General features: G+C 36.9%; 1 protein-coding gene across 1 annotated transcript in view; it reads right to left on the bottom strand.

Annotated features, from left to right (window-relative positions):
- Positions 1-6,775: 6,775 nt before the first annotated feature.
- Positions 6,776-14,095, bottom strand: part of grik3 (glutamate ionotropic receptor kainate type subunit 3) — a 283,714-nt gene continuing 276,394 nt past the window's right edge. Inside the window, exon 13 of the mRNA XM_062064042.1 lies at positions 6,776-7,180. Within this exon, the coding sequence (XP_061920026.1) occupies positions 6,815-7,180 (366 nt within the window). The 3' untranslated portion in view covers positions 6,776-6,814. The remainder of the gene's footprint in view (positions 7,181-14,095) is intronic.

The following is a 14,095-nucleotide window of genomic DNA, read 5'->3' as shown; positions in this document are numbered from 1 at the left end:
AATTTAGTGGGTGTGGCTTATAGTCAGGTGCGGCTAATATATGCAACACAACTTTTTGTCATCTTAAATTTAGTGGGTGTGGCTTATAGTCAGGTGCGGCTAATATATGCAACACAACTTTTTGTCATCTTAAATTGTGTGGGTGCGGCTTATAGTCAGGTGAGGCTAATATATGAAAAAACCTTTTCGTCATCTTGGATTTAGTGGGTGCAGTTTATAGTCAGGTGCGGCTAATATATGAAAACAATAAATTATCTTTAATTTAGTGGGTGCGGCTTATAGTCAGGTGCGGCTAATGTGTGGAAAAATAAGTTTTGTTATCTTAAATGTAGTGGGTGTGGCTTATAATCAGGTGCGGTTAATATATGCAACACAACTTTTTGTCATCTTAAATTTAGTGGATGCGGCTTATAATCAGGTGCAGCTAATATATGAAACAAAACTTTTTGTCTCCTTAAATTTAGCGGGTGCGGCTTATAGTCAGGTGCAGCTAATATATTGGAAACACATTTTTTTCAGCTTAAATTTAGCGGGTGCGTCTTATAGTCAGGTGAGGCTAATGTATGAAAAAACCTTTTCGTCATCTTGGATTTAGTGGGTGCAGTTTATAGTCAGGTGCGGCTAATATATGAAAACAATAAATGATCTTTAATTTAGTGGGTGCGGCTTATAGTCAGGTGCGGCTAATATGTGGGGAAAAATGTTTTGTTATCTTAAATGTAGTGGATGTGGCTTATAATCAGGTGCGGTTAATATATGCAACACAACTTTTTGTCATCTTAAATTTAGTGGGTGCGGTTTATAGTCAGGTGCAGCTAATATATTGGAAACAACTTTTTTTCAGCTTAAATTGTGTGGGTGTGGCTTATAGTCAGGTGAGGCTAATATATGAAAAAACCTTTTCGTCATCTTGGATTTAGTGGGTGCAGTTTATAGTCAGGTGCGGCTAATATATGAAAAAAATAAATGATCTTAAATTTAGTGGGTGCGGCTTATAGTCAGGTGCGGCTAATATGTGGGGAAAGAATGTTTTGTTATCTTAAATTTAGTGGGTGTGGCTTACAGCCAGGTGCGGCTAATATATGCAACACAACTTTTTGTCATCTTAAATTTAGTGGGTGTGGCTTACAGCCAGGTGCGGCTAATATATGCAACACAACTTTTTGTCATCTTAAATTTAGTGGGTGTGGCTTACAGCCAGGTGGGGCTAATATATGCAACACAACTTTTTGTCATCTTAAATTTAGTGGGTGTGGCTTACAGCCAGGTGCGGCTAATATATGCAAACAACTTTTTGTCATCTTAAATTTAGTGGGTGTGGCTTACAGCCAGGTGCGGCTAATATATGCAACACAACTTTTTGTCATCTTAAATTTAGTGGGTGTGGCTTATACACCGGTGCTGCTTATAGTTGGGAAAATAGGGTATTTTAAGTCACACAAAGCCGGGATGTCGATGATCTGGCAAATGTTAAAGCGCTAACTTGAGTCACACGTCTCTTTTCAAAACATTTGACCACAACATACAGTTTGTATCATTTTTTTATTCAAAACGTCATATAATCCATACAGCAAACTGTACAATTGAATAATTCACAGTGTCTTAAAAAGAAAAATAATTCAATAACTTCTTTTTTTTATTTTAATTTCGATACTATTTAGGTGAATATCCCCACGTTTACTCTGATGTTGGTTATTCTAATGATCTCAGAACACATACACTTACTAGTAAATCCCCCTTACATTTTTGTTGTTGTTGTTGTTGTTGTTGTTGTAAAAAACCTTACAAAAAACTATATTCATAGAAATTCTCCATGTCCACAAAGAAAACCCTGGTTGGCACCAACATGTTTGAGGGTTGTCCATTTTTTTTTTTGTTTCATTTTATTTTCTGACAAATGGTAGAAGCAGCACAACCCAAGAAGAAAGGCATTGTGACGGACCCCCTAAAAATGTAATTCAACCACTTTTAAACTTCCTTCACACCTCAGACAATTTGATGTCCGATGACATTAGAATTAATATTCACATTGTTAAAAAAAAAAAAAAAATTCAACATAATGGCGATATAAATGAACTGAATTACCTCCAAAAAGGAAATTGGGTTTTTAATGTATTTCTTGTTTTGTTGTATTGCGGAAATACGCAAAAAATTTCGATTTTAATGACACTGATCCAATGTTTTCCCTTAATCTTTCTAGCTATTGCTAGGAAAAAAGACCACGTCCACACGACTACAACGTGTGGACCGTGAGACATACGATTTTGTGAGTGCCTAAAAAAAATAAAAAAAATAAATAAATAAAATTAAAAAAACATAAAAATTAATAAATAAAATTAATAAATAAATAAATTAAAAAAAATAAAAAAAAAATACTAAAAAATAAAAAATAAAAAAAAAATAAAAATAAAAATAAAATAAATACAAAATAAAAAAAATAAAAAAATACAATTTAAATAAAAATAAAAAATATATAAAAAAAATAAATAAAAATTAAATAAAAATTAAATAAAACTAAAATGAAAGTTAAATAAAACTAAAATAAAAAAATAAATACAAAATAAAAAAAATTAAAAATAAAAATAAATAAAAAAATAAATAAAAATAAAAATAAAAATAAAAATAAAAATAAAAATAAAAATAAAAATAAAAATAAAAATAAAAATAAAAATAAAAATAAAAATAAAAATAAAAATAAAAATAAAAATAAAAATAAAAATAAAAATAAAAATAAAAATAAAAATAAAAATAAAAATAAAAATAAAAATAAAAATAAAAATAAAATAAAAAATAAAATAAATAAATAAAAATAAAATTAAAATTAAAAAAATAAAATTAAAAAAATGTAGCATTAAGCTAACAAAATGCAAAGAAATCAGACTTCCTTGGTCGAGGTAATTCTTTAGCCTATTTCTGAGCTGAAAAACCATATGAAGGGGAGTACAGTAATGTAAAATCAAACTATAGATTAGACTCCGGCCCTCATACATAAGATAAACTACTCTCGTATGCAAGTTTTACATTTCCATTTTCATGTTTTCAGTTCATAGAAACATAATCATTAAATACACAGATACCCCCCCACGCCCCCACATTAGACTGGTGGAAATTATAATCATAATACGCATTTTCTATTCAATAAATAAACAAGGTCTCGGGCCGTGGGTGTGGGCTTAAGTGAGGAAGTACGGTTAAAGTGAGCTCTCTATTGAAATAAATATCATCTATGACATTTGAGCGTGGAGAGAATTCATTTATAACAGTAGAAATGTAGCAAAATACACTCCTGCTCATCTTTATCTACACACTTTGCAGAAGGGGTTCAACAATTATACAGAGGGGCCGCTACTCAACCAATGCTAAGGTTTACACATTTTTTTTTAAACATTTTTTTTAAACAATTATTATTTTTTTCTATTTATATATATATTTGTTGTCGTACGTATATGTATTCGAAAAAAGAAAACCTCACAGAGGTTTTTGCCACATGTCAATAGGTCCACTTGAACACCGCGTTCACACCTTAAATTGGCGCAATTTAACTTTTATTGTCAATTTTCTTACATTTTATTCAACTGAAGTTCTTGTTATTTTGGCCTTATTTTTTTCATGTTAGACGTTTTTTTTTGGCACCAAAACGCCGAAACAAAAGTCATGTATGTGTAAATGTACTTGGCATTTAAAAAAATAAAGCATGGACAATAAATAAAGACTTGATTGGACAAATTTTGCTGTGTAGCCTGCATATTCCAAACCAGATTGCTGTCTGCTAAATTGAGTTAGATTTCACCAAATGTATACCGTTTTTTTTCCATTTAAATCTTTTAGAATTCTGTTCTTTATTTTTTTTTGTTTGCAAATAATCATTAACTTAGAATTTAATGGCAGCAACACGTTGCAAAAAAGTTGTCACAGGGGCATTTTTACCACTGTGTTACATGGCCTTTCCTTTTAACAACACTCAGTAAAGGTTTGGGAACTGAGGAGACACATTTTTGAAGCTTCTCAGGTGGAATTCTTTCCCATTCTTGCTTGATGTACAGCTTAAGTTGTTCAACAGTCCGGGGGTCTCCCTTCTGCTATTTTAGGCTTCATAATGCACCACACATTTTCAATGTCTGGACTACAGGCAGGCCAGTCTAGTACCCGCACTCTTTTACTATGAAGCCACGTTGATGTAACACGTGGCTTGGCATTGTCTTGCTGAAATAAGCAGGGGCGTCCATGATAACGTTGCTTGGATGGCAACATATGTTGCTCCAAAAGCTGTATGTACCTTTCAGCATTAATGGTGCCTTCACAGATGTGTAAGTTACCCATGTCTTTGGCACTAATCCACCCCCATACCTGTCCAAAAGACTGCCAGCCGACTTTATCAGTGTTGTGTCCAGACACGGCCTGCTGATTGCCGAGGCCGAACACCGTGACGCAGACAGAGCAGAGACAAGGCGAAATGACCTGCGTCGACTAATTTTCATTTATTGTATTATCATATATTGTGTCTAACTGGAGTTGTGGAGATTACCCCCTTCCCTCAGCGACAGCTTCAGTGATGTAATAGGGCCCTTCCAAATAAATAGAGGAGGCGTGCGGGCTTGACTTTTAGAACGTAGTTTGGATCCGTAACTAGAATACAGCCCGGAACACGTGTCTCCTCGAGCTAAATTGAACTCTGTCTCTGCATGATTCCTTGCTCCTCGTCTGATTATTACAAACCCCGTTTCCATATGAGTTGGGAAATGGTGTTAGATGTAAATATAAACGGAATACAATGATTTGCAAATCCTTTTCAAGCCATATTGAGTTGAATATGCAACAAAGACAACATATTTGATGTTCAAACTCATAAACATTCTTTTTTTGTTGCAAATAATCATTAACTTAGAATTTGATGGCAGCAACACGTGACAAAGAAGTTGGGAAAGGTGGCAATAAATACTGATAAAGTTGAGGAATGCTCATCAAACACTTATTTGGAACATCCCACAGGTGTGCAGGCTAATTGGGAACAGGTGGGTGCCATGATTGGGTATAAAAGTAGATTCAGTCATTCACAAACAAGGATGGGGCGAGGGTCACCACTTTGTCAACAAATGCCTGAGCAAGTTGTTGAACAGTTTAAGAAAAACCTTTCTCAAGCAGCTATTGCAAGGAATTTAGGGAATTCACCATCTACGCTCCGTAATATCATCAAAGGGTTCAGAGAATGTGGAGAAATCACTGCACGTAAGCAGCTAAGCCTGTGACCTTCCATCCCTCAGGCTGTACTGCGTCAACAAGCCACATCAGTGTGTAAAGGATATCACCACATGGGCTCAGGAACACTTCAGAAACCCACTGTCAGTAACTACAGTTGGTCGCTACATCTGTAAGTGCAAGTTAAAACTCTCCCATGCAAGGGGAAAACCGTTTATCAACAACACCCAGAAATGCCGTTGCCTTCGCTGGGCCTGAGCTCATCTAAGATGGACTGATACAAAGTGGAAAAGTGTTCTGTGGTCTGACGAGTCCACATTTCAAATTGTTTTTGGAAACTGTGGACGTCGTGTCCTCCGGACCAAAGAGGAAAAGAACCATCCGGATTGTTCTAGGCGCAAAGTGTAAAAGGCAGCATGTGTGATGGTATGGGGGTGTATTAGTGCCCAAGACATGGGTAACTTACACATCTGTGAAGGCACCATTAATGCTGAAAGGTACATACAGGTTTTGGAGCAACATATGTTGCCATCCAAGCAACGTTACCATGGACGCCGCTGCTTATTTCAGCAAGACAATGCCAAGCCACGTGTTACATCAACGTGGCTTCATAGTAAAAGAGTGCGGGTACTAGACTGGCCCGCCTGTAGTCCAGACCTGTCTCCCATTGAACATGTGTGAAGCCTAAAATAGCAGAAGGGAGACCCCCGGACTGTTGAACAACTTAAGCTGTACATCAAGCAAGAATGGGAAAGAATTCCACTTCAAAAATGTGTCTCCTCAGTTCCCAAACCTTTACTGAGTGTTGTTAAAAGGAAAGGCCATGTAACACAGTGGTGAACATGCCCTTTCCCAACTACTTTGGCACGTGTTGCAGCCATGAAATTCTAAGTTAATTATTATTTGCAAAAAAAAAAATAAAGTTTATGAATTTGAACATGAAATATGTTGTCTTTGTAGCATATTCAACTGAATATGGCTTGAAAAGGATTTGCAAATAATTGTATTCCGTTTATATTTACATCTAACACCATTTCCCAACTGATATGGAAACGGGGTTTGTAGATGTCTTTAGTGTTGGAACCTGACCCGTTGCCTTTGTTTAGGTGTGACGCTGTTTGTTGTTGTTTCCGGGGTTTGGATTGCTACAATCTGGTTTGCACTGCATATTATTGTACGGTATGAACACTCGCTAACGTGGTTGGAAAGGTCACATCTTTGGCAATAGAAGGTGTGGGAACGAAGATGCAAGTCCACAGGTGTGCAAGACACATGAGGTTGACGAGGGCTTAAGGAAGGCTCCACTCTCCGAGCGAGTCAATTGCTTGTTTGGTGATATGACACATCACGACCATTATAAAGTGTGTTTTAGGAACTGAATTGGTCCGTTTGAGGTACAAACGCCCACAAATATTTGAAAGTACGTCATGTGTTTATTGCCTTGCCGCTGATTACCATTTTCTTCATTGCCGTGGGCTTTTCTTGTGTTTTTTTATGTGTTGCGCACGTAAACATCGGACTCGAACCTAAGCGTCCGAGTAGAACACGACGAAAATAACATTCCCTTTTTTTTCTCCCCCCCCCCCCGCGGGATGATGTCTTTTTGCGGGTGGCGTCGTCATACCTGCGTCGCCGACGCCGCCATTTTGAGTTGCCCGTGTTTGGTCAGCGTCCCCATGTCACTGTGGTTCATGGTGAACCGGAGGATCCCGTCGATGCCGTTGTCTCTGGTCTCGGGCACCGCCCCCGACACGTTGCTCATGAGGCCCTTGCCCTGCGGGGAGCACAGGGTCATGGAAAGACGGGGGTCATCCCAGCGCTGCAGCTCAGGCTGTCCTTTCCGGGGAGACGGCGGTCGTTGTAGGCGTGCATGTTGATCACCGCATCCGTCTTCGCCGCGGCCGGGGGCGGCGGCCTGTGTTTCGCCCGCCTCTCGCAGGTGAACGACAGTCTGATCTCGTCCGCCATGGCACTGCACATAGACCTCTGGGTGAAAAGGGAGGGCGAGGGTAGGTGGGCGGAGGAGGCGGGGGTGGATGGCGGGGGCAAAGGGGTACAGGCCTTAGCTTTAATTTGGTCTGACGGCACAGAATGTCCACAAATATCACATCAGTGCCAAGAATACGTGTAGTACTCTTGCGTGGAAATGTTACATTTCTATGTAGTGTGAAGTGTGAATTATATTTATATAGCACTTTTCTCTAGTGCAGGGGTCTCCAAACTAAAATCCGGCCGGCAGGAACTCCCAAGTTAAAAAAAATAAATAAATAAAATAAAATACAAATAATTACATTTTTTTTTAAAATCTGTCCTTTTTAATCCATTTTCTACCGCCTGTTACTCTCTGTGTCTCCTCTCGGCTCAGGCAAATCATATTGTCTAAAATATTATTCTCCCATCGATAACATGACATCATCGGCAAGTGCACGCTCTTTTTAGTCAATTAGTGCGTGAGGAATATATATATATATATATATATATATATATATATATATATATATATATATATATATATATATATATATATATATATATATATATATTAGGGCTGCAACTAACGATTAAATTGATAATCGATTAATCTGTCGATAATTACTTCGATTAATCGATTAATAATCGGATAAAAGAGACAAACTACATTTCTATCCTATCCAGTATTTTATTGGAAAAAAAACAGCATACTGGCACCATACTTATTTTGATTATTGTTTCTCAGCTGTTTGTAAATGTTGCAGTTTATAAATAAAGGTTTAGTAAAAAAAAAAAAAAAAAAAAAAATATATATATAAAAAAAAAAATATATATATATATATATATATATATATATATATATATATATATATATATATATATATATTTAAAAAAAAAAAAAAAAAAAAAAAAAAAAAACTGCGCATGCGCATAGCATAGATCCAACGAATCGATGACTAAATTAATCGGCAACTATTTTAATAATCGATTTTAATCGATGTAATCGATTAGTTGTTGCAGCCCTAATATATATATATATATATATATATATATATATATATATATATATATATATATATATATATATATATATATATATATATATATATATATATATATATATATATATATGTATATATACGTTAGGTCAGGAAAAAACACAGAGGCTATGTCATCCCTACAAGCCTGTTTCGCAGGTTTCCCTGCTCGTCAGTGGATTTTATATACATAATCAATCGTTTCCCTGAGACAAACCTTGACTAATATATATATATATATATATATATATATATATATATATATATATATATATATATATATATATATATATATATATATATATATATATATATATATATATATATATATATATATATATATATATATATATATATATATATATATATATATATATATATATATATATATATATGTATGTGTGGGGAAAAAATCACAAGACTATTTCATCTCTACAGGCCTGTTTCATGAGGGGTTTCCTCAATCATCAGGAGATTTTTTTTTTAATTATTATTATTTTTGCTGAGTGTTTCCAAAAAAAAAAAAAAAAAAAAAATCTCCTGATGATTGAGGAAACCCCTCATGAAACAGGCCTTTAGAGATGAAATAGTCTTGTGATTTTTTTCCCACACATACATATTACACTCTACCACAGTATCGAGCACAATTTTTTTTTGGATAGTCTAATTAAGACATATATATATATATATATATATATATATATATATATATATATATATATATATATATATATATATATATATATATATATACACACACAACCCGGCCCCGGCCAAAATGTTTTAACCCAATGCGGCCCCCCGAGTCAAAAGTTTGGAGACCCCTGCTTTAGTGACTCAAAGTGCTTTTACATAGTGAAAGCCAATATCTAAGTTACATTTAAACCAGTGTGGGTGGCACTGGGAGCAGGTGGGTAAAGTGTCTTGCCCAAGGACAACAACGGCAGTGACTAGGACGGCGGAGGCGGGTATCGAACCTGGAACCCTCAAGTTGCTGGCACGGCCCCTCTACCAAGCGGGCTATACCGCCCCCGTAATTTTCAGACTATAAGGCGAATTGAAAATTGCAACATTGCCTTGAGGGGATTTGGTGTTAGTGTTAGGGATGTGATGATTGAACATCGTATATCACGGTTATTTTGACCAAAATTAGAACCGTTAATATAATCAAAAAAATGTAAAAGTACTTATTGTATTTTACGGACTATAAGGCGCAGTTAAAATCCCTTTCGTTTTCTCAAAAATCGATGGTGCGCCTAATGTACGGAACGATTCTGGTTGTGCTTACCGACCTCCAAGCTATTTTATTTGGTACATGGTGAAATGACAAGTGTGACCAGTAGATGGCAGTCACACATAAGCGATACATGGAGACTGCAATGTGACTCAGGTAAACAACACCAACATTGTATATGTTCCATTGAAAATATAGAACATTACACACGGCGCTCAAAAATGTATTAAAATGTTTTAGTACGACTTTGGTAAGCTATGAAGCCGCACCGCTTGATGGATTGTACTGTGCTTCAACATACCAGTATTATTATGGTGTGTGTATAAGGTAAGACATATTATCTGGCGTTTTGTTTTGCAATATCATGCAAAAGCAACTTATCTTACCTTCTGGTACCTGCTGATCTGTATTTGGGATCTGCATTAAGTCCTGAAAATGTGTGCGCGTCCGCCTTTGTAGTCCGTGCGGACACCGTAGTCATAAGCTTCTTTTTTTCCCTCTATGTTCTTGTTATGGGACATTCATCCTCCGCTGTTGCCATTTCTAATATAAAGTAGTGTAAAGTTCTTACTTATATATGTCCGTAAACTCGCCATGAAAGCGCTAAAACATACCGGTGTAGTGAGTTTACATTATTCACCCAAGTAGCTTTAGTTATTAGAGGGTTCCGGTCGGACGTTTTTTCACGGGACACATTGTTGTTGCACTAGTGAGCCACGGATGAGGAGATGCTGCTCCGTTATTGATTGAAGTAAAGTCTGAATGTCACTGAAACAGTTAGCGCCATCTTTTGACACTTCTTCCACTCCCGTCCTTGCACGCTACACCGCTACAACAAAGATGACGGGGAGAAGACGCTGTCCAAGGTGAGCCACGTAAATAAGACCGCCAGATGTTTATTGGGATAAAGTAAACATCTGTTCAGTATTTTAACATAAAAGTGTTTGATTGTGAGGCATTAAAAGCCACAAAATGCAAGGGGTCCATCAGACCCACAAACGCTGGCTGAGTAACAACAATATGAACGTTGCATGGAACATTTCTCTGCCAGTTTCTGCATCCCACAGGGATTCTTCTTTTGTGTTTCTGCACCTGCGGTTCCCACACAAGGTTGCAACATTGTTTGTCAACACTGTCTGCTCTCATTTTCTCGCACATTTGTCCCTCTTTTATGTTAAAATACTGAACAGATGTTTATTGGTATATGATAATATCGGCTGATAAATGATTTAAAATGTAATATCGGAAATTATCGGTATCATTTTTTTTATTATCGGTATCGGTTTTTATTTTATTATTTTTTAATTAAATCTACATAAAAAACACAAGATACAATTACAATTAGTGCACCAACCCCAAAAAAACTCCCTCCCCCATTTACACTTTCTGTTATTAATATTCTGGTTCCTACATTATATATCAATATATATCAATACAGTCTGCAAGGGATACAGTCCGTAAGCACACATGATTGTGTGTGCTGCTGCTCCACTAATAGTACTAACCTTTAACAGTTAATTTTACTCATTTTCATTAATTACTACTTTCTATGTAACTGTTTTTATATTGTTTTACTTTTATTGAAGAACATGTTTTTAATTTATTCATCTTATTTTATTAATTTTTAAAAAAAGGACCTTATCTTCACCATACCTGGTTGTCCAAATTAGGCATAATAATGTGTTAATTCCACGACTGCATACATCGGTATCGGTTGATATCGGTATCGGTAATTAAGAGTTGGACAATATAGGAATATCGGATATCGGCAAAAAGCCATTATCGGACATCCCTATTGTGAGGCATTAAAAGCCACAAAATGCAACGAGTCCATCAGACCCACAAACGCTGGCTGAGTAAACAACAATATGAACATTACACAAGGGTTAAGTAAAGTAGCATCATCTACAAAGATACAAAGAATTGCTATTGCGACATCCAGTGGACACATTTAGAACAGCGGTTTCTTTCAGTCAAAACATTTCAAGTTCATTTTTAAAGTCATCCCGTGTGGCGGATAAAACCTGCACTGCAAAAACTGAAATCTAAGTAGGATGAAATATGTCAAATAAGGGTGACATTTGCTTATTTTCTGTCTGATAAGATCATTCTTCTCACTAAGCAGATTTTATGTTAGTGTTTTACTTGTTTTAAGGGTTTTGCTCCTAAATGATCTCAGTAAGATATTACAGCTTGTTGCCGAGATTTGATGAGCTATATTGAGTAAAACATGCTTGAAACTAGAATATCAAGTGTTGCAAAGCTGTGTCATCAACACTCACAAGTATAAAACTACTTTTTTAAAGTCATCATTTATTACTTCAAGCATGAAAAAAAAAATCCTGATGCCGAGCGCATATCATTATGTCAAGATAATGGCACTAGCATTTACTTATTTTAAGAATATTTTTTAACATATTGAGCAAAAAGGTCAATTTTTTTTTTCGACCAAGAAAAGTGCACTTGTTATTAGTGAGAATATACTTATTTTAAAGGCCTACTGAAAGCCACTACTAGCGACCACGCAGTCTGATAGTTTATATATCAATGATGAAATCTTAACATTGCAACACATGCCAATACGGCCGGGTTAGATTAGTAAAGTGCAATTTTAAATTTCCCGCGAAATATCCTGCTGAAAACGTCTCGGTATGATGACGTTTGCGCGTGACGTCACGGATTGTAGCGGACATTTTGGGACAGCATTGTGGCCAGCTATTAAGTCGTCTGTTTTCATCGCAAAATTCCACAGTATTCTGGACATCTGTGTTGGTGAATCTTTTGCAATTTGTTCAAAGAAACAATGGAGACAGCAAAGAAGAAAGCTGTAGGTGGGAAGCGGTGTATTAGTGGCCGGCTGCAGCAACACAAACACGTAGCCGGTGTTTCATTGTTTACATTCCCGAAAGATGACAGTCAAGCTTCACCATTGGCCTGTGGAGAACTGGGACAACAGAGACTCTTACCAGGAGGACTTTGAGTTGGATATGCGCTACCGTGAGTACGCATGAGCTGCGGCTTCCAAACATTTGATCGCTTGCCCGTACGTGTGTGCCGCTATGTGCATGTAACGTACGTATCTTTGGGGACTTTGGGGAAATATATGAACTTTGCGGAGGTGAACGGTACTTTGGGGTGTGGGATTGAGTGTGTTGTGCGGGTGTTTGATTTGTATTGGCGGGTTATATGGACGGGAGGGGGGAGGTGTTTGTTATGCGGGATTAATTTGTGGCATATTAAATATAAGCCTGGTTGTGTTGTGGCTAATAGAGTATATATATGTCTTGTGTTTATTTACTGTTGTAGTCATTCCCAGCTGAATATCAGGTCCCACCCGCCTCTCACAGCATCTTCCCTATCTGAATCGCTTCCACTGCCCTCTAGTCCTTCACTCTCACTTTCCTCATCCACAAATCTTTCATCCTCGCTCGAATTAATGGGGAAATCGTCGCTTTCTCGGTCCGAATCGCTCTCGCTGCTTGTGGCCATGATTGTAAACAATGTGCAGATGTGAGGAGCTCCACAACCTGTGACGTCACGCTACTTCCGCTACAGGCAAGGCTTTTTTATCAGCGACCAAAAGTTGCGAACTTTATCGTCGATGTTCTCTACTAAATCCTTTCAGCAAAAATATGGCAATATCGCGAAATGATCAAGTATGACACATAGAATGGATCTGCTATCCCCGTTTAAATAAGAAAATCGCATTTCAGTAGGCCTTTAAGGTATTTATGGGTTCATTGAGGTTAGCTAATTTTACCTTTTTTTGGAAAGTCTTGACAAGCCGCATTTTCGTGTTCTATTGGCAGATGATTTTGCTTAGTTGAAGTAAAATACCTCTATTTTTGTTTTTGTTTTCTTGTTTGTGAACACTGACTTTTTGCAGTGTGGTTTAGATGCAAGCCGATATCCGCAGCAGGACATTACTGTGTTACTGTAATAAAGTTTGTTAACATTTCATAACTTTGCATTTATTTCCAGTGATGCGCTAATGTAGGCTGACCATATTCTGAAATCCCAAAAAGAGGACACATATATGCGTGCCAAGGCGGGCAGCACGCCAAGGCCGGGACTAGGTGAACATTTGCCAATGATACTCGAACTTGCTTCATAAGTAATATATTTATATAAATAAAGCATTTTTTCTCCTATGTTCACAGTAGTGTTGGCGCTAGGAATTTTCAAAATGGGGTCCCAGGGACCCCACCAAATCATACAAATGGGGTCCCACAGTAAATTTTTGGGGTACCCCTTTTTTGTAAGCGTTTTGAAAACAAATGACAAATGTATGCGTTATCCTGTTATATCTCACATTCTATGTTGTGTTTTGGAAAAAGGTTGTCATAAACGAGCTCTCGCCCTGCACAGCTGTCTTGTGCTTTGTAGTGTCGATATGGGCTTGTAGATCTTTATTTGCCACAGATATACACGTTCCTGCTTTGCACACAGTGCATTCTGCTTCCCATGTGTCACGGCCAGGACCAAACCACAAATACGTTTTCCGCAAATCATCCGTGAAGTTGCATTTACTTTTCGGCATTTCTTGTTTTCATGTCTGTCTCCACTCACTCGCTCTCTCGCTCTGTGTCTCTGCCCCTCCCTCACCAATGTTTCTGTGTGCGCACCTTCACAGCTTGTTTTGTTTAACCCCTTCTTA

Source organism: Entelurus aequoreus, linkage group LG11 (genome assembly GCF_033978785.1).
Source record: "Entelurus aequoreus isolate RoL-2023_Sb linkage group LG11, RoL_Eaeq_v1.1, whole genome shotgun sequence".
Taxonomy (NCBI): domain Eukaryota; kingdom Metazoa; phylum Chordata; class Actinopteri; order Syngnathiformes; family Syngnathidae; genus Entelurus; species Entelurus aequoreus.
This window is presented reverse-complemented; position numbering and strand designations above follow the sequence as displayed.